Source organism: Carettochelys insculpta, chromosome 12 (assembly GCF_033958435.1).
Source record: "Carettochelys insculpta isolate YL-2023 chromosome 12, ASM3395843v1, whole genome shotgun sequence".
Classification (NCBI taxonomy): domain Eukaryota; kingdom Metazoa; phylum Chordata; order Testudines; family Carettochelyidae; genus Carettochelys; species Carettochelys insculpta.
Genome location: NC_134148.1, coordinates 44,702,895 through 44,729,810, shown reverse-complemented (window position 1 = coordinate 44,729,810; position 26,916 = coordinate 44,702,895). Strand labels below are relative to the sequence as shown.

General features: G+C 41.6%; 2 protein-coding genes and 1 long non-coding RNA gene across 9 annotated transcripts in view; 2 read left to right on the top strand and 1 right to left on the bottom strand.

The window, feature by feature from the left end:
- The window catches only part of GOLM2 (golgi membrane protein 2), a 42,451-nt gene extending 26,402 nt beyond the window's left edge, over window positions 1–16,049 (top strand). For 3 of the 5 annotated variants that reach the window (XM_075007369.1, XM_075007370.1, XM_075007367.1), the window contains exons 9-10: window positions 9,675–9,842; window positions 14,304–16,049. In XM_075007369.1, coding sequence (XP_074863470.1) covers window positions 9,675–9,842; window positions 14,304–14,374 — 239 coding nt within the window. In that variant the 3' untranslated portion in view covers window positions 14,375–16,049. The remainder of the gene's footprint in view (window positions 1–9,674; window positions 9,843–14,303) is intronic. The other 2 variants (XM_075007372.1, XM_075007371.1) reach the window with 1 other exon arrangement.
- LOC142019934 (uncharacterized) lies at window positions 9,762–25,879 on the bottom strand. The gene is made up of 3 exons (XR_012647233.1): window positions 25,722–25,879; window positions 24,459–24,567; window positions 9,762–9,869 (listed from the first exon to the last, which is right to left on the bottom strand). It is a non-coding gene; the product is annotated as an uncharacterized LOC142019934 (long non-coding RNA).
- A 758-nt stretch (window positions 25,880–26,637) lies between these two features.
- CTDSPL2 (CTD small phosphatase like 2) overlaps window positions 26,638–26,916 on the top strand; it is an 89,037-nt gene continuing 88,758 nt past the window's right edge. The window contains exon 1 of one of the 3 annotated variants that reach the window (XM_075007364.1): window positions 26,638–26,770. The gene's annotated coding sequence lies outside the window, so the exon portion shown is untranslated. The remainder of the gene's footprint in view (window positions 26,771–26,916) is intronic. The other 2 variants (XM_075007365.1, XM_075007366.1) reach the window with 2 other exon arrangements.

Sequence of the window (26,916 nt, the reverse complement as noted above, 5' to 3'; positions counted from 1 at the left end):
GGAGTGTCTCAGTAAACTGATGCTCTGGCCCAATTCAGGAAGATGTATCTAGCCAGGAACATTTTGGCACTTGAGTAGATATGTCCATAACTTATCACAGGAATGGGCTTTTCAGCCAGACAGGTGTTACTTTGGGACAGCTGCAACTCTCAAGGATCCAGGTATGGAGTGATTGTAGAAATACTCAGACCCCTCGTGTGTGACTTGATAGTACCCATGTGGCTTCTGTGAAACAGGTGTCACTAATGCTCAGGTCTAACATAGATTCCTTGCTTGTTACAACAAACATTCTTTGATATTTTTGCATTGCCAGTCTTCTGAAAATGGGTGAATACAGGATGTCAAGAAATACATGCAACACCTTGCACTGTTTCTCCTCAGAACTGCATTGAGGAGGCTTTGGTGGTTTTTGCTGATGGTTTGATGGATGTATGGTGCTTTCTTAAGGAGGACTGGACCCAGAGCTTAAAGGCACATAAACTGACACTGCCTACTTTGGTTTGACCAATACCCTGTTGGACCTTTATATGAGGAAGAGTTCTAGGTGGGATTCCCTCAGATGTTTTTTTGTGCCTGAAAAAGCATGACATTGAGCACTATATGTGCTTCATTAATGTAGAAGAGGCACTTCAAGTGTCCATAATTAATATGAATGGTAACTTTGCAAGAGGGACAGGAACCTAAGGATTTTGATTTCGCCATGTCCAGGTGATATTGTCTTGGTACACCTCCCACCTAAACTTTATTTTTGCCAATGAGTTTAAAAATTATACCACTCTAAGAATTATAACTACAACACTGACTTAAAAACTAGATGGAGAAGGAAACTGCACAGTGCTCAGCTTGTGTTCCAGCAAGAAGAAAGTGAATGGAGATTGTGGTTGTGCCCTTGGCTCCAGGGCACTGGAGGGCATGCAGGGTATGGGGGAGGTCCCAGGGGACACTGGTGTGCAAAATAATCTCACTTGGTATGGATGGTGGGAGGGTGTGCCTGCATACCAGAAGTGTAATACTTAAACAATTTCATAAACAGTAATGGTTTTGTAGAAGCATTTACTTAGTTCGTTTCCATACCTGGCTGCAGTTGGCCAGTTCAAGAAAAAGGCAGATGATGGATCATATTATAATGTAGCTCTTGGTGCTTCCGTAAGCTTTTTCAGGATGTGGTAGAGAGTGAGAATGTAACTAAAGATTAAATCTCCAGGAAATCTGTTTTGTAAATTAACTGAACTCTCACTACAAGCTTTAAATGGAAAAACTGAACACCTAACTTACACAAGCAACTTACTGGATGAGTTTGTTGTTGCATACAACAGTCCCTTATTTTTTTGAGATTTTCTATAGTAACCTTTTACCAGAATATCAGAACCTGTATTTTTTTAATTTCTTTTGTAATACAGTGATGTGATACACAGGTGCTTGGTTTAGCTGTCATGTTTTAGATCATTAGTCTCTTTGAAATAAGGAGTGTCTCTCCTACATCTGATGTGCATATAGCAGCTACCACAGCAGGGCTCCAATCTCATTTGGCGCCTCTGCACAGGTTACATAAATGTTTATACTTTTAGACTGTCTCTACACTACGAGATAAATTCAATTTTTTAACCTTGTTCTTATGAATTTGAAGTTGAGTCCACAAACCTTGAAATTTTTCCACATCCCCATTGCCCAATGCAAGTTTGACAGCATGAGCAGTGCATTGTGGGTACCTGTCCCACAGTATCTTAGCCCTGGTTGCTTGTGGGTGTTTCATGTTAGAATCCCAGAATGCAAAGCTCTGTCCCAAAATTCAGAGCATCTAGTAACCACACAACAATTAACTGAATACTGCCATTTTCTGCAGCATTTTCTCTGCCAGTCCAAGCATGGATCCCCAAATGCTTCAACTCATAGCATGCATTGTTTCATCAACTACACTGGCTGTCACAATTTTGGTTTCAGTTACAAAGCTCAGTGATGGTTCTGTATCAAAATGATGATGATGATTTTGGTTTTGAAGAGGAAATTTCAATGCTGGCTGCCCTGGATGCATTGCTGACAGTGGAGCGGCAGTTTTGGACTCATAAGACCAGCACACGCTGGTGGGCCAACATCCTTTTGGAGTTCTAGGACAACCAGCAGTGGTTGCAGAACTTTTGCATGCTCAAGTCTGCTTCTGTGGAACTTTGATGTGATGTGCTGTCCGCTGCCCTGAAGCAGAGCAACACAAGGATGAGGCTGACTTTAATGGCTCAGAAGTGAGTGGCAATTGCTCTGTGGAGGTTTGCAATGCCCAACAGTTACTGGGCAGTAGCAAATGAATTCAGGGTGGGCAGATCTACAGTTGGGGCTGTGGTGATTCAGGTGGCCCATGCAACCTGTCAGCGTTGTCTTAGGAAGACCGTGACCCTGGGAGATGTACAGGCTATAGTGGTCTATAAGGTGCCACAGGACTTGTTGTCTTAGGCTGTAGTGGATGGCTTTGCTGCCCATGGGTTTCCTAACTGCAATGGGGCAGTAGATGGTACACACATCCCCATCCTGGCCCCCAACCACCTGGTTTCTTAGTATGTAATCAGAAAGGGATTCTTCTCCATGATTTTGCAGGAGTTAATAGATCACAAAGGTCATTTCACTGACATCAACATTGGATGATCAGGGAGGATTCATGATGTGCACGTCTTGCAAAATTCTGGGCTGTACAGAGAGCTCCTGGATGGGACTTTTTTCCTGATTGGCAATATGCAGATACTTCCTGTAATATTGGGTGACCCTGCTTACCATCAGCTCCCTTGCCTTATGAAGCCCTAGACAGGAACTCTGGATCGCAGCAAGGAAAAATTCAATCACAGACTCAGTAGGTGCAGAATGGTGGTAGAATGCACTTTTGGCCATTTAAAAGCCACAAAATTGCACCGAGCTCAAAGGAATGATTTTATTTTGGGGAGAGGAGAGGTTTAAGCGACAGGGAAAAGACATCTTCTCAACAGTGCTTGCATAGCCTTTTGCAGTGGCCCTTGGGGCTAGAGTGGCAGGCTGTCCTTGTCCTCCCTCCCCGCATTCAGGGACTGCAACGATGGGTGGTGCACAACCTCTCTTCAAGGGACTCGGGACAGCAGGTATTGGCTCCTGCAGTGCTGTGTTGGGAGTCCCTGTTAGCTGCAGCAGGGAGCACAGGACCTCCATTTGCTCAGTCACTGCTGTTACAAGCTTTGCCATGGCCTCACTGTTTTGCCACTTGCTGTTGCTGGAAATCAAGCATTCTCTGCTGCAACTCAACTGTGACGCCATTGAGCTGTACTATGACACCAGTGAGCAGTGTCCTTTGTCATCTTACTGTTTTCTGATTCATTCCATTCCATGTGCTGCAGGATGAGATCCTGCTTGCTTCTTTCTCTTTCTCAACCTCTCCCCCACACTGGGCATCGCAGCTGGAAAGTGGAAGTCAAAATTAAGATGCAGTTCATTCAATGTGCTTTCAAATGGAATAAATAGGTCTCTGTGTATACTATCAGGGAAACTTTCTTTTTGCAAGGCCGCAAAAGGCTCATTAAGAATGGGATTCTCAGCCTGCATTTCACAATACATCATTTACCGTCACTTATCCAGCACATTTTTTTGTGGACATGGTAAGCTATAAGCACAACTGTCTGCTTTTCAGGGGGAGGGGAGGGCTGAAAAGCAGGGGAAGCCGTAAGGCGTCCTGCAACAGGGGAAGAAAATTCTTTGGCCATTTCTGGAGCAATCCTCCCCAGTAAACAAGGAACACAGTGCCTGGCAGCCGTGTGGTAAGAGGGGATGGTGGGGAAGGGTTTGATTTCAAGTGCATGGATGGTTGTGTGGGGGCGATCCCTGTAAAGTAAAAAGAAATGCTGGGTGGAAAGGGACATGGGAGTGGAGAAGCCCAGCAGCCATGTGGTGTGGAGGATCACTGTAAAGTAAAAAGAAATGGTAAGTGGAAAGGGACATGAGAAGTGAGAAGCCCTGCAGAGCCTACAACCCATGTTGGAGGGTGGGGAATGGACAGCCCACCAGCTGCTCCAGGAAAATGTAAAAGAGCAGGAAGCATGGGAAGAACATCTGATGCAAATTCCCATGCATCTGTAGTTTGCCAAAGAAGACATCACACTCCTAAAACTAACAGATATGGACAAAGACGACGGGCTCATCCGGTGTGACCACAAGTCTGGAATATTTGCCAAAATACTGTGTGGTATCGTGACACCAGATTGGTATCCAGTTGCCTGGCATGGCAAGGTGTGCTATCGTGGAAGCTGCAAGAAGTCAGGTCTGTCCAAGAACCTTGTGGGGGGAAAAAAGACAAGAGTGCCTGGATGAGGCCTTTGAGGGGAGATCCAAAAAGAAGCGCTCCATCCCAAAAAGCATTAACACGCTGTTTTGAGGGGCACAGATTCATAGTAAACCTGTACGCGTACACAAACCTATACATATACCCACCCCAACCCACTTCTAGCATGCACAGTAAATGCTCTCCCAAGCAGCTTGGTCCAGGGGGCTCAGGGACTGGCGTGGAGGGGACTGGTTCCAGGTCTATAGTGAAGAGCTCTGCTCTGTCGGGAAGAACCTCCTTGGTGCCCTGCTTATTCCCCCTTCCTCCTGTCCATTGGCTGCTTCTTTGCAGGCACCCAGCTCCTCTCAGTTCACTCTGCACTCCAGACCAGGGCCTCCATAATTGTCATAATTAAGACCAGGCTCCATGGTGGGGTCACATCCCATAAGCATGTACAGCTGTTCATAATATCAGCAGGTCTGTGGAGCTGCCCCTGACTGCTGGTTGGTTTCCCGGACTCTTTGATAGTCTTGCTGGAGTTCTTTCACCTTCACCTGACATTGCAAAGCATCCTGGGAGTCACCTCTGGTGGTTACCTCACACGACACCTGATTATAGATTGCTGTGTTTCTCTTGGCCACCCAAAGTCTCTTTGGCACTGATTCATCTCCAGAATATAAGAACATAAGAATGGCCATACTGGGTCAGACCAAAGGTCCATCGAGCCCAGCATCCCATCTGCCGACAGTGGCCAATGCCAGGTGCCCCAGAGAAGGAGAACAGAAGACAATGATCAAGTGATTTATCTCCTGCCATCCATCTCCTGCCCTTGTTATGAAGGCTAGGGCACCATACTTTATCCCTGGCTAATAGCCATTTATGGACCTAACCTGCAAAAATTTATCAAGCTCTTTTTTAAACCCTAATAGAGTCCTGGCCTTCACAGCCTCCTCGGGCAAGGAGTTCCACAGGTTGACTGTGCGCTGTGTGAAGAAAAATTTCCTTTTATTAGTTTTGAACCTACTACTCATCAATTTCATTTGGTGTCCCCTAGTTCTTGTATTATGGGAAAAGGTAAATAATTTTTCTATATTCACTTTCTCCACACCATTCATGATTTTATATACCTCTATCATATCGCCCCTCAATCGCCTCTTTTTCCAAACTGAAAAGTCCCAGTCTCTCTAGCCTCTCCCCATATGGGACCCGTTCCAAGCCCCTAATCATCTTAGTTGCCCTTTTCTGAACCTTTTCTAATGCCAATATATCTTTTTCGAGGTGAGGAGACCACATCTGCACGCAGTACTCAAGATGTGGGCGTACCATAGTTTTATATAGGGGAAGTATGATATCTTTTGTCTTATTATCGATCCCTTTTTTAATAATTCCTAACATCCTATTTGCCTTACTAAGTGCCGCTGCACACTGCGTGGATGTCTTCAGAGAACTATCCACTATAACTCCAAGATCCCTTTCCTGATCTGTCGTAGCTAAATTTGACCCCATCATGTAGTATGTGTAATTTGGGTTGTTTTTTCCAACATGCATTACCTTACACTTACCCACATTAAATTTCATTTGCCATTGCAAGAAATTGCAAGGAGATCCAGAATCTCCTGATGGGTCCACACTGGGGCCCTCTAGCAAGCCTGAGAACCACTAGGCAGATCACTACCTTACAGCTTATGATTGCAGGAGATGGCTACCAATGCGATTGCAACCGATGTGGTAAATGGCTACTGATGCGATGTGATGGGCAAAGGAATTTTGTCATTACGGACACCCTTTATATTTGCAGGGCTGGGCGCTGCTGATTTCAAATTCTGATTCAGTCAAAAATTTGTGGGCTTCTTGTGACCTTATTCCTGCACACCTGGATGAAGAGCAGTGGAGAAGGAAGTGGCCATACATGGAGGGTGACCATATAGCTTTGTGGGATACACATCAGATGCTTCTGGAGGCTAATAAATTCAAAATAAAGATGTGGCACTTCCACACTAGCCTTTATTCGAAATTTTAAATTTGAAATTGACTGTATACCCATTGGCTAATATTGACATTTTGTCATTGGTATTAGGGTTCACTAAATGGAGCTAATGGTATTTACAGTGAAGAGAGTGATGTTTTAATATTGAGCTAACTTCTTTAAATTTTATCTTGTCATGTAGACCCAGCCTAAAAAATACTAAAACACATGGCATTTCTTTGGAAGAGTGGCGCAGAACTCCTTTTAACTTTGTATCAAGTGGCACTTACCCACCTTATAATTCCTTCTGACTGTTCACAAAGCCCATTCTGTTGATGGACTGAATGTCTAACCAGCGGTGAGAAAGGAGGGGATGCGGGGGAGTGGGCCCTCTCAGGGCGGCATGAAATACAATCTGCTGCTGGATCTCAGGCTCATCCATATAATTTAAAATGCTGAAATATGTTACTATTTCTATATCTGTGTATTCACATTTATAAACAGTAAACCCTCAAAATGCATAATTTTGAGATGTGCTTAAGTTGAATTAACGTGGGTTAAATGTGACTCAAAATCACACTCCCCCTGGCCCCAGTTCAACCCCTCAGCCTGCGCAGCCCTGGCTCAGCGCCCCCCCCTTCCACCCCCCAACGCATGCACTCACCCCTGGCTTAAAGCCCTGCACACAGCTCCGGTTCAAACTCCCCTATGTAGCCTCAGTTCAAACCCTCCGTGGACCCAGCTCACCACCCTTGCACGTGGCTCTACTCCCCCCACTGCATGCAGGTCCAGCTCAACTGCACCCCTTGCCCCCAACCCACCACCAGGCTTAACCCTCCCCATCTGCCCCCCTTTCCTGTGCCCCAGGACCTACTTTTCCAAAGGAGTTCTGGGTGCTGCTGCTGCTTCTCTGGCTGCAGAATGCGTTCCACCAGGGAAAAAGTTGCACCCCCCCCCCCCCCCCCGTGTGAAATTCTGTGTACGCAAGGGTGTGTGGGAATGGAACCCTTGTGTAAATTGAGGGTATACTGTACTGATTGATAAAGCTTTTACATTCTACATACTTATTTTCTTACATGTGCAGAAGGGATTTTTCATGCAAATATAACCAATTTCTGTAGTTTTTGATTAGATTAGATAGGTGGGGAGAGGGGAACTGCTAATCACAGGGACAAAAGGTGGGGTCTGATGTAAAAAGTTTGTGTACTCCAGTCTCAACCTCTTGGGGTCCTTCCTGGTCCAGTAATGGTACATACCAGTCTGTCCATGTGCTGTAGGCTGTAGAATACAGCTGCAGACAACAAGAAATGTTACAGTAATCTCCCCTGTGCACATTTAAATAATGTCTCTGCAAAACTAAAAAACAGTAGCACAATGAAAAAAGGCAGAAGCTGGTCTGCAGAACTTGTTGCAGCAGTTGGCACTGCATCATCTGTTGGCCTTTAGATTCTCTTTTTAGATGCTATTTTATTCAAAACTACAATGTATCTGGGACATGATACAAGTGAATACTAGTGAATTATTTGAGTTGATAGGATCTACCATTCATTATCAAATATATTTCTCTTGTGGCACATTGCTTTTAAGTATTCTTAAATAAACCCAGATAAATATTTTACCATTCTAGGCTTCAGTGTATGAAGTGAGGACGGTTGTATAACTCCAACTTGTTCTGTTTCATACCCATGTTGCTCAGTTTTTAATCTGAATTATCTGACATTTTGGTTGTGTTAACTTTGGCTAACGAAAGTTGATCTGGTCTCTTCATATTTGAAGATTTAGTATCATTTTTTTCTGTAAACTGAGCATGATCAATTCTTATATTTTCCTCATAAGTCTTTATTTACAAAACTTAACACGCATTCTTCTCTTCTGAGTTCCAATTTTTATTTGCTTAAAATGCAATACCAACAATATGCATAATAATTAACTTCAGAGACAATTGATTTAATTAGCACTAACATTTTTTAGACCTGACTGGGAAATGTTTATTGTATCTAAATTTGACTTTCTGCTTGTGAGCAGATCATAATTTCCTCTGTTGTGAAAAACTCTTTTTTTAGTTTTTATATGGATTAATTTGGAAAAGTTCTGAGAATAGATCAATACAGCTCAATAGATGTGTGCCCACACATTTACTAACTTCTTATAAAAGAAAACATAGTATTGTTTCTGTTTCCTGAGGGGTTTTTTTGTTCGGGGTGCGTGTGTGTGACTGAATAACACATTTAATACATACCTGTGCATGCAATCTTCCAGTTTTCTTGTATATGATTTGGAAGTTTTCTGAGGATTCTTGCTCCTTTTAAACTCAGATTTGCTTTCTCTGTATATTAGTGCAATAAAAGATGAACAAACATAGCTGAAAAGAACTCACTTAAGAATTCAGCCGCATATTTATGGAAAACCTTACTTGGTATTGCCAACCTCCTGTTAATCACAGTCTTACAATCAAATGTCCACTGCATATATATATATATATATATGTTGAAGTGGGATTCTTCCATTCAACTTGTCTGCATTTAATTGCTTTTTAAATAAGTCACTTTACATCTATCATGACTTTCTTTTTTTTAAGCTCATGTCTCCAGTGTATACAGTACTGCATTTTAACTTAGTCTTCTATTGCAGTGCTTCCAGGCTCACATTTGTGACTGATTACCATATTGCCCTCTTTGCTCCAAGTAGGTGACTAATTGAACAGTATTGGATTAAGATCCCACCCACTCCCCAGATACTTCCCTGAACACCTTTTTAGTTTGTGGATCTGTTTTGTATTTCCAAGTAATTGTAGTTTTTTCTTGTAGCTTATTTCACTCATGCCTGTGTAAAAGCATGAGAAGATATTTACTATATTTTCTAAGCTATTTTAACAGGATAGTTAGTATAAATGTATAGTAACTACATAGTTCGTATTCCAAAGATTCCAGATCTATCTTTGTTGGATCGGACCCATAGATAGGACGATTCACTCAAAAAACATTGATTTTATTTTATTTATACTTTGCTGCCATGAGTAGAAAATCAATGATCTGCTTTCTAAAGAGAATATTTTGCCAATGTAATGGTAAATTCAGGCAACTCTAAGTTCAAAATTCTTCATTCTCAAGGATAAATCCTGGCATTCAAGGAAAATAGAATAATAGTTCCATATATAACGATCCAGAGCTTTTTAAACACTTTCTCTCCAGACAGTGACATCCATAGTAACCAAATATCAAAAGAGCTATTGGGCATGTGCCACAGACAAGCAGAATTCTCTGAACTCCTTTTAAATCAAGTAAATCTCTTTTTTTGCATTGTGATGTTCCATGAAACACTTAGTTTTTCACAACCGACATAGCTACCAGATCTAACGTATGGTCTGCTTTGTTAGAATCCTTTCTTTTCTTTTCTTCCCTCTTTTTCTTCTGACTTAATCCTTTGCCTACTTCACAGGCCGATTCTTTGATGAGAATGAATCCCCTGTTGATCCGCAGCATGGCTCTAAATTGGCGGATTATAATGGGGATGATGGTAACGTGGGTGAGTATGAGGCAGACAAGCAGGCTGAACTGGCTTACAATGAGGAAGAGGATGGTGATGGTGGAGAAGAAGACGTCCAAGGTGAGCTTGGGCCTTGTCACCATCCCACTAAAGAAAAATCCACGCTGAGTTTACTTGTTGAATGTACAGCATCAATATTAATAGCTCATTACAACTACCTTAATGTGACAGAAGTGCTCTTTACACCGTCTTTCACTTATGTTGTACTTACTGTTTCAAAACCAAACTTAACTGTTTCCAATACTGTATATTTTAACACTGTATAAATCTTTGAAACAATCTGCTTTTTTTATGTTCCTAAAGTTAGGATTACTGAAGTTTCAGGAACTGTTATTTGCTTTCAATAACCAGGAAATCTTTTAGCTAGATAGTTGGAACAAACATACTTGACATCCTTTACAGTAGTTTCAGAGGTGCATTTTGAGAATACTAGTTATGCTAGGATGCTATATATTTGCTAATAATAAAATGATCAGCAATTAGCAGCTGAAATCGACAATGAAAACTTTTATGCTTACTATAAAGATTCAAGAGACATTCATTCTACCCTGTTAACTCAGTGATAGTCTAATACCCATTTATATGTGCATGCCTCCATCTTTTGTTCTGTGTGGCTTCAGTGCATTGACTCTTCACTGCCTGTCTCTAATAATATTATCCATGTTGTATGGTAGTGTAGTAGTATTTTCTGGAAAGTTGGCACAAGTTTATGGAGAAATTTTGCAGGGACTAAATATATTTCCAACTAAAGTAAAATGGCATAAGACAAAATATATTGAGAAGTTTTGTAGGTGCCATGTCCTTGATCATCTTATTGTAATTGCATATTCTTTTAGTGATAAGTTCCCAAATAATAGGGTTTGAAACAGGAAACAAATTTGAAAAACTTTCTTCTAAGTATAGGTAATGGAGATCCTAAGTATCATTAGAACTAATTGACTCTTATCTGTAAACTTAAATATGCGTCACACATTGTGCTGGCATGAGGAAGTTAATGAACAGGTGAAAGAGTACATACATAAAGATCAGAACTTTGACCAATAAATAAACATAAAAATGAAGATACCTGCTGCTCTTCCAGCACGAAGCCTCCTAGTCTTACAGGATAATCAACTATGATAACTGCATTTCTAAAAGCTCTGTATTACTGTCAGTTTAATTTTAATAGGGCTGCCATGTCTTCAGTTCTGATTGTAAAACCTACTTTGAGTCTTTCGTTTGGAGATCTACCAACTAGAATACACAACCTGTTGATTTATTGCCATTGACTTGGAGAAGTATGTTCTTACTTTTACATCTTGCAAAGTTTAAGGGAAATCATATCTAGACCACTCTTTATGTAACCCATGCCCCAGGATTTTAAAGTGAGGCTTTTGGCTTGTTTTAAAAAAGAGATGAGCATCAAACAGCTCCCATTTACACATAATGTAATTCTCCATGAATCATAAGTTAAGTGGGGGGGGGGGATAAGTGGGGGGGGGGGCTGATTAGGTCATGTGGTCTAATGCTATGGGGTAGTGAAGAATTGTTCCCCTGCAATATGCAACTCAGTGTGAGAGTTCTCGGGTTAAATTCAGTTTTGACTGACCTTTCAAAGCCAGCCCATGGTTACAGTGGTTTGTATTCTACAGAACAAAGTGATGAGATTAACAGTAAACATCACTTGTGAAGCACACCATGATAAACAGTATATTTTAGTATACTGTTCTGTACACCAGTTCTTAAAGCATAATTCTATGAGGTATGTAGGTTGGAAATTGAAAGATCAGAGGCACAGAGAACTCTGGTTAAATTGTATTTAACCAAATATGCCCCGGGTTGTAAATTGTTTTGTTTCTAATAAATATTTATTTGGATCAGCTGGTGGCAAAGAGAACTTAAGATATAATAATAGCTTCATAAAAGTTTTTGACACATACAGATATGATGCCTGACATTTTGGTAATCTTCTGTGGCTTTACTTTAGGCTAGCAGGGAGGAAACTTAGATTTTTGTCAATTATACTGTCTACATCAGCAGTGACAGTGGGTTTAATTTTTGTTGCTAAAGGTTTGTAAGTTGACTTTCAAGCATCTGCCTGAGAAGACAGGTGGCAGATATGATCTCTACAGGCTCAAAATGAAAGTGGTTTGGAACTCAAGTGAAAAGGCATGATAGCAGGGTATTTGCTCTGTTTCGTGGGTGCTGATTACTTGCCCAGTTGTGGCGTCCAAATGGATGGCAGGGGAAACACCAGCAGAAGTTTGTTTACTTGGCATTAAAAAATTTGTTTTAACACATGCTTTTTGGTGACATGGCTTCATTATGGTAATAAGTGGAAAGGACAAAAACTTGGAATTCCTTTGACAAAAGTGAAACCAAAATATTTTTGGAAAATATTCTGTGGTTTTAAAGGCAAAGCAGAAGATACTGTAGGTGCAAATAAATCAAGTTTCTTGTTTTATCACAACATAATGTTTAGGTTGCAGATTGATACTGCTATTAAATACAATGTTTGCAAATTTGACATTCCTGTAAGAGTAATCTCCCAGGGGATGCAGTCTTTCTGGGTGGCTTTAATCTTTTAGTCATTCTTGACACCTGTATTAAGGATCTTAGGCTCAGCTGCAATACTCCTAAACCCCTGGCACCCTGGTTTCATTGTATATACAGTACACTCTGCATTGGCTATCTGTTAAGGAACCAAAGCCGTATTTTGTATAAATTTGAGATGTGGACTACTGCAAAATGTAAAATGATGGATTATTAGGATACCAATCCTTAAATCTGACATTTTCTTGTTCACAAAGGCAACATTTTTAGGAAGGAAGATTTCAGTGATAATTTTCTAAATAAGACCTATTTGAGGGAAGACCTAATTAAACTTCTTCTAGCAGTGAAACTTGTTACTTCTAGGAATGGGAGGGATGCAACAAATGGGCAGAAGGGGAGCTTTAAGCATTGAAATATTTTTCAGAATTTGCCATTGCTTTATCTGGAACTTCATATTTTCTTTTGTTTTGTTTCTTGAGGAAAGCACAAAGCCCACAAGAAGAAAAGACCACAGTCCCTTGATAGGTTGGAAAGAAGAAATAGAACAGGATAGTAAAGTTTGAGAATTGCTGTGGTAGACTGTTGTGGTATTGCAAAGTTTGGTGAACCAAAAATCTAGTTTGACCTCTCCATTTAAAAACATTAATCCTTCTGAAAAAAAGGGACAGATGTGCTTTCTAGACAAATAGATATGGATGCTAGTGGAGCACCATGTTAAGAACACATAGGGAGCTTCTCTAGTTAATTATACAATTGGATAAAGAACAGCTGCTGTGATTCTAGCCCTAAAGAGTCAAAGCTAGAAAGTTGGAGTGTTGAATGTTGAGATTCTGCATAACTGCTTTGGCCTTTTGAGCAGAAAGGGGTAACTGAGGACTTTAACATAGGTAATAAGACATTGAAAATGAATGCACAACAAATATTGAATTGATCTGAAGATAAAAGAAGACTAAAAAAACGTAATGTAGGTAATTTAGAAAATACAAAACTGAAGCCTGGTGTTTGTTCTTTAAAGACTGCATTATGATGTCTGAGGCACAAATATAAACTTCAAAATATCAGACTGATTAAAAAACACTGATTAAAGGTACAATTTAAATACTGGTCATGGATTCCTCTGCTTCACAACTGTGCGCCAAAAATTTTGGTGTATTCTTCTTCTCTATCTGTGCTCATGAGGAAGAGACAATTTTATAGCTTAGTGCGTTAACAGACCATATACACTTTTGGCATGGAAGCTAGAAGCAGGAGTGTAACTTTTCTGCATCAGGTACACAATTATTGGCCGTTTATTAAGAAACAGCCCAAAATATGCTAATGAGGCTCAGATGTAAATTCCCTGTGCCTCATTAGCATAAGGTCACATAATTTGGAGTCCGGATGACATTCTTCCGGACTCCAAAACAGCATGTAGAAGCACTGCCCTGGGGGATCTTCTGGAAGGAAGTCCTCTTTCTGGAGGCCCCTTCTTCCCCAAAATTTTGGAGAAAATGGCATGTGTATAAACAGCCATTGTGTGTGGGATCTTTCTTATAATGCACTGTCTGGGAAGGTTGGGAAAATATGGAGAAGGCACAATGTCTCGAGTCTTTCCTGTGGAAAGGATTTGGATCTAATAGGATTGTCTGGCAAATTTTAAAAGGATATTTTCAGCTGGTAAATCTAAACCATCCCAGAATCCCTTAAAATTCGTCAAATAGCTGAAACTGCACTCCAAAAGCTGGGTATCTAGTACTGTAAGAATCCCACTTTTCAGCAGAGGCAATCTAAAAATGAAGGTCCCTGGCTTTGTAATTAGATATGCCCATCATGGCACCTTCCTATTTTTTCCATCTTCACTGTTTTGAACAGTCAGGTTTAATGTGGTATACACCTGTGTCAGTAACCACAAATGTATGTAACCTGATGTGTTCTGGGAAGCTGTTTTTAAATGTTTCAGTAGTGATCATTAGTTATATATTAATTTTGATCTGAATATTTCAATTGCAGATGACGAAGAGCGAGAACTTCAAATGGACCTTGGAGATTATGGGAAGTCGCACTTCAGTGATGTGCTTTAAACACTGAATTAATATCTAAGAATTTGCAACAGAATTGAAGTGCTGCAAACTGAACCATTTTTGTTTCAGTATTCCTTAATTTAAGATGGTAATTAAAAAACAATAGGTTACTTTAAAATAAATGTACTTAATGTCAGTTAAGTAATGGAAGGAGACATAAAATGCTGTTTATATATGTGTACATAGTTGTACTATTGAAAACTGTATTATCAAAATGACGTTTCTGTTCTGTTATAGTGAGCCAATTAAATTTAAAGACACTACCTTACATTGCATTTAAAACAAACTAATATATTTCCAGTTTATGCTGAATGGTTTCTGCAAATTAGGAAACCTTGTAAACTTGAGAACTTGTACAGTTTGTATCTTACATACTACAAATTATATGGTAGAAATAATTGGACAGCTGAAGTCCTCCTTTTCTACAGGAATATGCTATCTATATGAATGAAAATACCCCTTTGTTTTCAATGGGTACTGTATTTTTGAGACAACTGAAAATGTGTAAAAATACATGAGTTGCATTGTCTTTAAAAAATTGACAGATATGTGACTGAAGTATTCTACAGTAACTTCCCAGAAATCAGACCCATCTAATCCTAGCACAGTGACCAAAGTTTGTATCTGTATTTCAAAATCAGTGATACTAGAGGAATAGTATTTTGACACATGGTGGAAGAGGTATAGCTGGCTGATTTCACCAAACTAATAACCGAATCAGTATTTTAAAACTTCCCTTAACAGAATTGTAGAAGAATTATTTGCTAACACTTTAAAGGACACAAGTGTATCCTAAATTAGAAGTAGTCTTTACAACAGTTTGGTACAAATAATTCACATTAGAGAAAGCTATAGGAAGGTATGTGCAGTCTTTGCAATCACATAATCATATGAACCCTCTAATTTCATGAACAGCTCAAGTCTGTCACTTTAAATTAAAGTTTAATGCTCTGATACAAACCTCTTCAAACATTTGACATCTGTTGTTTTTGTATTTCAGAAGAGTTTGTAAGGTAGATTTTTTTTTTTTTGTATTCTGGGTTTAAATACTTGCTGAATTTTGTTTATTTACAGTAAGTTCAAATTTAAGGTGCTTAATGCTACCTGCCTCTCAAAAAAGGGCTACTGTGAATAGAATTTATGGAGCCTATGACAGGGGTGACTGTACTTTGCTATCTCTGCACTCAGGTTCAAATTTAAATAGCATATTACATTTAAGATTCATTGTGGTGATCAAGTGAATATTTTGAATAAAATTAAACGGTCATATCTGTTTTTGATTAGAAAGATCTTCTAGTAACAAATCTTAACCATACAACGTATTGAAAATAAATCTTTGAGAAGATTCTGCTTAAGCATCTAATTTTTTTAAAGACTTGAGCTTTATGTACTAAAACCAGGACTATTCATTACACACTTCAAAAAAATTGCATGGTAGGAGATATTTTCAGCTAGAAATGAAAAGCTGAACTTGCACAGTGAGGTGCCATAACACTACAATACTATAAAAATATTAAAATTCTAAAATTAGCAGTATTCACTAGATTATCCTGCACTTGTACTTCGCAAGATTTTACTTAGGATACTTTCAAAATGTAATTTTTGTCCTGAATGAGGTGTTCAAGATTCAGTTACTGAAAATGTTTACTGGGTTCTAATAAACTGTTCCAAGTTTTCACTGTGTCATTACTGGATTTGTGAGCTATTCCAGAGAAATTGTATGTATCTGAACTGTATGTATTGTTTGGCTCAATGGGTAGTGTTCAACAGCTTGATGTCTAGTGGGCAGCTGGTATCAAATGGGAGTGCCCCAGGCGTTGCTCCTGGGACAAGGTTTGTTCAACATCTCCATTAATGACCAGGGAGATGGGGTGAACTGTAGCATCAAGGACTGTAGCATCGGAAAGTTTGCAGATGACACTAAGTTGGGAGAAGAGGTAATAAGCTGTAGGGTAGGGATAGGAACCAGAGTGATCTACACAAATTGGAGGATTGGGCCAAAAGAAATCCATTGAGGTTCAACGAGGACAAATGCAGAGTCCTACACTTAGGATGGAAGAATCCCAGGCACTGCTACAGTTTGGGGACTGACTGGCTAAGTGGTAGTTCTGCAGAAAAGGACTTGGGGGTTACAGTGGATGAGAAGCTGGATGTGTGTCAAAAGTGTGACCCTGTTGCCAAGGCTATTGGCATATTAGGCTGTATTAGTAGGACCACTGCCAGCAGATTGAGGAAAGTGATTACTGCCCTATGTTCAGCACTGGTGAGGCCAAATCTGGAGTATTGCATCCAGTTTTGGGCCCCTACTACAGAAAGGATGTCAACAAATTAGAGAGAGCACAACAGGAAGCAATGAAAATTATTATTAGGTTAGGGCATGTGATTTATGAAGTGAGGCTGAGGGGAACTGGGATTATTTAGTCTTCAGAAGAGAAGTGAGGGGGGATTTCATAGGAGGCATCAACTACCTGAAGGGAGGTTCCAAATATATGGTGCTTCGCTATTCTCAGTGGTGGCAGATGACAGAACAAGGAGCAGTGATCTCAAATTGCAGTGGGGGGAGGTAGAGGTTGGATATCAGGAAAAAATATTTCACTAGGAGGATGGTGAAGAACTAGAATGGGCTGCCTAGAGAAGCGTGGAATCTCCATTTTTAGGAGCTTTTTAATGCTAGGCTTGACGAACCCCTGACTGGAATTAGTTAGGACTGGTTCTGCTTTGAGCAGGAGGTTTGTGTAGAAGACCTCCTGAGGTCTCTTCCCACCCTAATCTTCCATGATTTTATGAAGTGTTTGTGGCTCTGCGCTGCACAAAACTAACTTGCTTTGACTTCAACCCCAAGGCTGTGGCCACACTTGTCCAAAACTTCAAAATGGCCATGCAAATGGCCATTTTGAAGATTACTAATGAGGCGCTGATCATTAGCATTAGGACACTTCCAGCCGTGGCACTTTGAAAGTGCTGCTTTCGAACGTGTGCGGCTACATGCGGGTCCTTTTCGAAAGGACCCCACACATTTCGAAATTCCCTTATTCCTCTCAACTGAGGGAACTAAGGGGATTTTGAAATGTGCGGGGTCCTTTCAAAAAGGACCCCCATGTAGCCGCACTGAGCCACGTGTGTTTGAAAGCGGCACTTTCGAAGCGCTGCGGCCGGAAGTGTGCTAATGTGAATGAGGCACTGAATATTCAATTCATTGCCTCATTAGTAATCTTCAAAATGGCCATTTGCATGGCCATTTTGAAGTTTTGGCCAAGTGTGGTCACAGCCCAAGTGGTGGGGCTCAATGCCACAATCTACAGTTCTGTGCACTGGGACTGTGGCTTTCTGCCCTGGGCTTAAGTGAGTGTAATGCTGGTCATTCTTGATGGGCCCCTGAAATTTGCTTGGGGTCCAGGACCCCTAGTTGAGAAGCACTGTTTTAGATAAAGTTTCAAACTCTCAAGTCTTAAAGGTGTAGGGCTCCATAATTCACGATCAGAAAATTAATTTTGTAAATTTGCAAAAGGGTTGAACAATGCTTGCCATTCTTAACTCATTTCAATAGGTAAAACTACAGGTGCAAGGGTTTTAAAAATGTTTAAAGGTAAATATCTCATTTTAAAAAATAAGATTTTGCTGCTGCACAACCATTTGAGCTGACCACTGTTCTAGGTGCAGCTATAAAATAGTGTCTTTGAAATTTAGCTTCTGTACCTGGCTACCATTAACACTGACACATGGTCCACAAAAACATGACTTTTTTAAAAGGGTAGTTTAGAAATACCAAACTGTTTTTCTTAAGTCAATATCAGTTTCCATGGAAATGGCAGCATACAAAATGTGGACAGATTTCAGATACACTGCTACTTGAACACCTGCTTGCCTAGAAACACCCATCTTTTCTTCAAAATTAAATTGGTTCCCACAGACTAGTATTTTAAAAAAAAAAAAAAAAGTCAAAGCACCTTTAAAAGACATCCTGTTTTTATCTCTGTACCGTGATGGAAATAATAAATGAAAACAGTCAAATTAGTTCTGATATGTGTGCATGCAATATACCCTCCCAGCAATCAACACCAACCTTTTTGGTGAAAATCAAAACAGTGAAATATTTAAGCACCTCTGCCATTTCAACATTTTCTTTTATTGTTTTCCCTTTTTCATTGCTTAGGGTTCCTATCTTGTCCTTGGTCTTCCTCTTGCTTTTATTATATTTATATTATGTTTTCTTGTTACCGTGTCTATTTCTAGCTAGTTTGAGCTAATTTTGTGCCTTTGCTTTTCTAATTTTTTCCCTACATACTTGATTTGTGTATATAGTTAAACCCTCAAGATCCACAGGTGTGTTCCTGCAGCTCCCGCGTAACTCAAATTTTTGTGCAAGTCGGGGGTGGGTGAGGAGAGATGGCAACCAGGCTACCACCTGGTTCCCAGCTCCCCTCTGCTTGTGGACTCAGGAAACTGAACAGCCCACCAGGGTTGGTCAGTTTCCTAGCTGCTTCTCCCTGTCTTCCCCCAGCACTGAGGCTGTCAGACTGTCAGGTTTTTTGTTTTTTTTTGGGGTGGGGGGGTGCTTTCAAAATTGGGGCTTCATTTCAAATGAACTCTGTCTACATGGCTAATTTGCAATTTGAAAGCAGCACTTTTGACATTCTGGGTGGCTGCCATTATGCAAACGAGGTGCTGAATATTGATAGAATCATAGAAGAGTAGGACTGGAAGGGACCTCGAGAGGCCATCGAGTCCAGCCCCCTACCCTCATGGCAGGACCAAGCACTTTCTAGACCATCCCTGAAAACCATCTATCTAACCTCTTCCTAAATATCTCCAGTGATGAAGATTCTACCACCTCCCTTGGCAATCATTCCAGTGTTTGATCACCCTGACAGTTAGGAACTTTTCCTAATGTCCAACCTGAACCCCGCCCGCCCCCCCCCCCCCCCCGGTGCAATTTAAGTCCATTGCCTCTTGTTCTATCCTCAGAGGCAAGGAAGAACAAGTTCCCTCCCTCTGCCTTATGACACCCTTTTAAACACCTGAAAACTGCTACCATGTCCCCCCCTCAATCTTCTCTTTTCCAAACTAAACAAGCCCAATTCTGTCAGCCTTTCTTCACAGGTCATGTTCTCTAGACCTTTGATCATTCTCGTTGCTCTCCTCTGGACCCTCTCCAATTTCTCCACATCCTTCCTGAACTGCGGTGCCCAGAACTGGACACAATACTCCAGCTGAGGCCTAACCAGCGCAGAGTAGAGCTGGAGAATAACTTCTCGTGACTTGTTCACAACACACCTGTTAATGCATCCTAGAATCACGTTTGCTTTTTTTGCAACAGCATCACACTGTTGACTCTCATTTAGCTTGTGGTCCACTATAACCCCTAGATCCCTTTCTGCTGTACTCATTCCGAGGCAATCCTTTCCCATTCTGTATGTGTGACAGTAATTGTTCCTTCCTAAGTGGAGCACTTTGCATTTGTTCTTATTAAACTTCATCCTGTTTACCTCAGCCCATTTCTCCAGTTTATCCAGATCCTGCTGAATTATGACCCTATCCTCCAAAGCAGTTGCAACCCCTCCCAGCTTGGTATCATCTGCAAACTTAATAAGTGTACTTTCTATGTCAATATCTAAATTGTTAATGAAGATCTTGAACAGAACCGGTCCTAAAACAGACCCCTGCGGAACCCTACTAATTATACTTTTCCAGCAGGATTGAAAACCATTAATAACTACTCTCTGGGTATGGTTATCCAGCCAGTTGTTCACCCACCTTTCAGTAGCCCCATTTAAGTTGTATTTGATTAGTTTATTGATAAGTATATTATGTGAGACTGTGTCAAATGCTTTACTGAAGTCTAGGTATACCACATCCACTGCTTCTCCCTTATCCACAAGGCTCGTTATTCTATCAAAGAAAGCTATTAGATTGGTTTGACATGATCTGTTTTTAACAAAACCATGCTGGCTGTTCCCTATCACCTTACCACCTTCCAATTGCTTGCAGATGATTTCTTTAATGACCTGCTCCATTATCTTTCCTGGCACAGAAGTTAAGCTGACTGGCCTGTAGTTTCCCGGGTTATTCTTGTTCCCCTTTTTATAAATGGGTACTATATTTGCCCTTTTCCAGTCTTCTGGAACCTCCCCATTTCCCACGATTTTCCAAAAATGATTGCTAAAGGCTCAGATACCTCTTCTATCAGCTCCTTGAGGATTCTAGGATGCATTTCATCAGGCCCTGGTGATTTGCAGACATCTAATTTTTCTAAGTAAATCTTAATTTGTTCTTTTCTTATTTCAACTTCTAAACCTACCCCTTTTTCACTAGCATTCTCTATGTCAGGCATTCCTTCAGATTTCTCAGTGAAGACCGAAACAAAGAAATCATTAAACATCTCTGCCATTTCCAAATTCCCTGTTACTATATCTCCCTCCTCACTGACCAATGGCCCTACCCTCTCCTTGGTCTTCCTCTTGTTACCAATGTATTTGTAAAAAGCCTTCTTGTTTCCCTTTATGCTTGTAGCTAGTTTGAGCTCATTTTATGCCTTAGCCTTTCTAATCTTGCTCCTGCATGCTCGTGTTGTTTGCCTATATTCGTCCTTTGTAATTTGTCCTAGTTACCCTTTCTTATACGATTCCTTTTTTATTTTGAGATCATGCAAGATCTCCTGGTTAAGCCAAGGCAGTCTTTTGCCATGTTTTCTATCTTTCCTATGCAGCGGGATAGCTTGCTTTTGGGCCCTTAATAATGTCCCTTTGAAAAACTGCCAACTCTCCTCAGCTGTTTTTCCCCTCTGTTTAGCTTCCCATTGGACCTTACCTACCAGCTGTCTGAGTTTACCAAAATCTGCCTTCCTGAAATCCATTCTCTCTATTGTACTGTTTTCCTTCCTACCCTTCCTTAGAATTGTGAACTCTATGATTTCATGATCACTTTCACCCAAGCATCCTTCCACTTTCAAATTCTCAATAATTTCCTCCCTATGTGTTAAAATTAAATCTGGAACAGCTTCCCCCCGGTAGCTTTTTCAACCTTTTGGAATAAAAAGTTGTCTGCAATGCAATCCAAGAATTTATTGGACAGTCTGTTCCCTGCTGTATTAGTTTCCCAACATATACCTGGATAGTTGAAGTCCCCCATCACCACCAAATTCTGGGCCCTGGATTATTTTGTTAGCTGTTTAAAGAAAGCCTCATCCACCTCTTCCACCTGGCTAGGGGGCTTGTAGTAGACTCCTAGTAGGACCTCATCCTTGTTTTTCATTCCTCTGAGTCTAACCCAGAGACTTTCAACCCATCCATCTCCACCTCTGTCCAAGTGTGTACATTTTTAATATACAAGGCAACACCTCCTCGCTTCTTTCCCTGTCTGTCCTTCCTAAGCAGGCTGTACCCTTCAATACCAACATGCCAATCATGAGTATTATCCCACCAAGTTTCTGTGATGCCAATGATATCATAGTTATATTCATTTATTAGTACTTCCAATTCTTCTTGTTTATTTCCCATACTTCTTATCATATTCATATCAGCAATTTCGATCTGCTTCATTTACATGCTCCTTTGGGTTCATCTCCTGCCCCATTCTTCCCCTCACACCTCCATCTCCCTCTTCCAATTACCAGGAGAGGAGCTGAATGCCCGCCTGGTTCTTTCCACCTCCTACAGCTCAGTGCTGTGGCTCCTCCAGCCCCTGGCTCCAAGCTGCTCATGCAAAAGCAGCCAGCCCCCACCTGCTAGCAGGCAGCAGCCTCTGACACCATGGCTGCTGCTCAGCACCATTGCGGGCAGGGGCAGCAGGGTGCCGACGTGCTTCATGCACAGGGGGCTGGGGAGGAGAGCTCCTGTGCCCTGTCACAGCCCCTCCCCTGGCTCCTCTGGTCCCAGCCACTGCGGTGGCCACAGCAACCCGAGCCATTTCCGCAGCTCCTCAAGCCCCAGTAGTGGCTCTGTTGAGGCTCTGGCATTTATTTTGGGTGGGAGGTGGTGGTGCAGGGGGGCTGGTAGACAGTGTCTTATTTCTGAAGTCTGTTATATTGGAGTCTGTTAAATTGAGTGTTTACTGTACAATATTTCTATTCCAAATGATTCATATTTACCACAATTATAAAAATAAACAATTTTTTAGTAATAGGGGACTGGGGCTTTTGATAGCTGATATTGTAAACAAGTATCAAAACAAAAAGCAGTCAAGTAGCACTTTAAAGACTAGCAAAATAATTTAACAGGTGTTCTGGTCTGGCTATGGTCTGAAGAAGTAGGTCTGTCCCACAAAAGCTCACCTAATAAATTATTTTGCTAGTCTTTAAAGTGCTACTTGACTGCTTTTTGTTAATAGTGTATAGACTAGCACTGCTCCCTCTCTGTTTCTATGTAAACAAGTAGTTTTTTAGTGAGTTGAAACTAGGGATATGGAAGACAAATCAACCACCTGAAAGTTATGCAGTAGTCTAGAAAGGTTGGGAGCCACTGATTTAGCCCATCACATTAATTTTAGAGGATTTTCCAACTCCCATAAGTATCAGATCTGTAGCCAGGTTAGTCTGTATCCACAAAAACAAAAAGAAGTCCTGTGGCCCCTTATAGACTAACTGATATTTTGGAGCATAAGCTTTCATGGGCAAAGACCCACTTTGTCAGATGCATTTGACGAACTGGGTCTTTGCCTATGAAAACTTATGCTCAAAATATCAGTTAAAGTCCCATAAGTAAGCTTTAAATGTAACAATCAATGCCAATGTTTTCACTGTTGATAATACAATAAATATCCAACTTACACATTCAACTAGAGTAACTGGACATACTTTTCACCATACTTTTTGCCTACTTTACACACAGGAGTAAACCTAAAAGTTTTGTGTATGCAAAGAAGTTATATTTCCATTATTTGTAAAATTAACCTAATATACTGGGTATATTAGGACAAAAGTTTTTGCATTTTGCTCTATTAAAGAAGATTTAGACACTTTTTGGTGCGGTATTGTGAATTTTTCTATAAAAAGCAATTACATTTAATAAGCACACATTTTAAATTACTATTCTTGTGCCTTTATAAGAATAATCAGGTTTAATATATAAAAAAGAATGGAGCCAAGTGGAATACAGAAAACAAAATTCTTGCAATTTTTCCTGTTAGTTTATTGCTAAATTAGGGATTGCAGTCAAATCTTCTTTTGCAGAATCATGCCAATTTCTGCAGTACATTGAAAAGATACCTTACCTTCATATTAATTTAGAATAAAGGTAAAGATTTATTTCAATGAAGCTTGGCAGTGAAGCAGTAACCACTGAAGGAAACAAATATTTGATGCAGTTTTCAACTAAGTTCTTCATGCACCATTTTTTTTACTGTACTTTTATTTAACTCTTTCTTCAGATGCTTATGATGTACTTAACTAATGCAGAAACAAATGTTTGCAATGTCTTGTGTTTTTTGTAAAATTAAGCATCTCCAGAATACTTTTCACATCTATAAAACCATTTGTCTGAGGAGCCAAAGCCACCTCAAAACAAAGACTTAAGGCCAACAAAAAGTGAGTTCAGGACACTTGCCCATTTTACAACTGAGGAAAATAAGTTGCCAAAATATACACAGCTCAAGTCAGTGGGAAGAATTAGAACTTCGGAGTTCTGACTTTCAGGCTATGTCTGGACTGCAGGGTTCCGTCAACAACACTTCAGAAGTTTTGTCGACAGAGCACACGTACAGACTGCAGATCTCTTGGCAGAGATCTAGTGGTTGGGAGCATTCTGTTGGCATCTCTGTACACCTCTTTCCACACGGAAGAAGGAATTTCTTGACAGAGGGTTTTTTCCCTGACATTTGGTCCCATGTGGACAGGCCAAATGTCAGAAAATCCTCTCCCAACAGAACTGTTGGCAAAAGACATGTGAATGCATTGTGCAGTTCTCTAACCTAGACACAGCCTCATTGTTAGCATCATAGAGTCTGGATCCTGGACTAGATCTTTGAATCATATGAATCACCAGACTAGTGGATAATTGACTGTGATCATGGGTGACTGAGGAGTAACTTGTTATGTTTTAGGAACCCCAGAAAACACGTACGGCAATGAACTCTGCAGCCTCTCACATACCTTTGCTATGTGTGCTGGGAATCTGTCAAAGTGCATGATGTATTGGGTCTGCAGCACATCCCTCCCAGAAGGGTTCCAAGGCCTTTCACAGGTTAGGTACACCGACGTACTGTACACATAAAAACTATACATAGAAACATGCAATGCTGCCACAAGCAGAGTATGCACCAATCACCAATTATATAGTGTGATAGCAGCTTCTGTACTGAACATTCTGCATGTGCCTCTCCAATGTGGTCAAGCCAATGAGCTCCATGCCTTTTTCTAATTTAATTGGGAATAGGGCCTGCTGACCAAACATTGCCAGTTACTTTAACACATCCTATACCCTGTTACTTTGCCCAGAAACAGCAAAACATTATCAGCAACCACAGTAAACCAATTTTCTCCTGAGAGTTAATGGCAAAACCACTGTACTCCCTCCTATTAAGTCTTCACTGCAGCTTATCAACAAAATACTGTTTTTCCCCATTGTCTTCTTAGTAACCTCAGATGTCCTCCTTTACCCCATAATCTTCCTCAGCCTGCTGCTCAGAACTCACTGACTCTTGGGCTTTTTCTTCTCTAGGGGGAAACTGCACATACTTTACTCAAGTTAACTAATTCAAGGTAAAAGCCTAATGAAGATATGGATGTTTATAGTTTTCACCTAGTTAGCAGGCTATCTTTTCATGGCCAAAAGGCTTTTTTTTAAAAGGAAGATAACCTGCATATTGGGTATCTTGCTGGAAAATCCTAGTGAAGCCAAGGCAAAAGTCCAGTGTATCTTGAAGTAGCAAGCAGTGCAAGATCAATATACCCCCACTGCTGTGGCTGATCTGCCTGAAGTACGAGGAGGTAAAAACCACAGAGCCTTTGCCTCCACCAGTGTTTTACAGGAAGATAGCTGTAATGCAAAGTTTTAGCAAGCAAATCTTTTGCCATTCAGGTGTGCTTAACTCCTCCTCCCAGACTCTCCTGCCAACAAAGCAAAAGCTGCTCATTGGGGATAGAAGTGTTTTGTCAGCAAAAGTACCAACAAAGAGTGTTCTCATACACTGACTTTTACTGAGAGGGCTAGGTAGATACAGCCTTGTCAATAAAAACTGTGTAGTTTAGACATACCGTGTGTTTATAGTGTGCCAACACTTCTTCAGGCAGTGAAAACATGACTAAAAACTATGAGGGGAGCTCAGTATTATCTTGACCTGCTAAACTGAGTAAAAACTAGAAACTAAAGTAGCATTTTACTTTAACTAACTCAAGTTAAAACTTTTTTCCTACCAGAGATAAAGCCTGTAGTCTCTTCAACGTCTTAACTGCTGTAACTTTACATATGAGAGTGCCACGTTGGCTGACAGAGCTCTTCATCCTCAGGATTGTGTTTCCTACTGATTTTTAAGTCCCGGCTTGATGTAGTCAGGGGGTGGGATGATTTAGTGGGGGTTGATCCTGCTTGGGGCTGGACTAGATGACCTCCTGAGGTCCCCTCCAGCCCTAGACGTCTATGATCCTGACTCCTGCCCGGACTGTGCCTGTCGGTACTAGCGCAGCCATCCACTGCATTTCAGCTGCGGGAGGTGGGGTAAAGGCTGTCTCAGACCAGAAGAAGAGCTCTGTGTCAGTTCAAAAGTTCCCTCACCCACAGAAACTGGCCCAAAATGTATCCGTTCACCTACCTTGTCTCTCTAATGTGCCCGTCCACATGCTTTCCCCCCACTCATCACAATGGTATTTGAACCCCCAGCCCCCTCGCACAGCCAGCGGATGCCCGCCACTCGCTATCGTGTAAAAGGCACTACTGACGGGGCCCACCTCCCCCTCCCCCTCCAGCGTGAGATGCCCCCCAGTCATGCTCCATCCCTCTGTCTGAGGCAAACCCCCGCCACTCCCACCGCGTGAGGCGCCGCCCACTGACAGCCCGCCAGCCCCTCCAGCGTGAGACACCCCCTCACAGACCCGGCCCAGTGTGATGCCCCACTCACAACCCCTCCCCCGACGTGAGGCGCCCGCTCACTAACAGCCCCGGACGAGGCGTGGCGCAGAGCGGGGTGCCCCCAGCCCGCTTCTCTCGGCGCTGTTCCCCGCGCGAGGCCCAGCTCCTCCCCGGCGCCGGCCCGACCCCCTCCCCGGCAGGGCTGCGCCTGCGCGGCGGTCCCTCTCCCATCCGGGTCCCTCCGTGCGGTGTAGCAGGTCGGTAGGCGGGAAATGGCGACTGGCTGCTGAGCGGCTGCGGAGCCCCGGCGGCGGTGTAAACACAGCGGCGCCCGCCCGGCCTGGCCGCCGGGGCCCTGGACTCCGGGGCCGGCCTCCTCGGCACCTCGCACCCACAGGTAGCTGACACCCTCTCCCAGCCAGCGCGGGGTCTCGCCCAGGGTCGGGGAGCCGAGGAGGCTCATTCCCAAAGTGGCCCCGGAGGAGCCCCTCTCCGGGCCTTGCCCTTTAGTAGTGGGCTCCCCTGGGGTAAACCGTCCCCGTC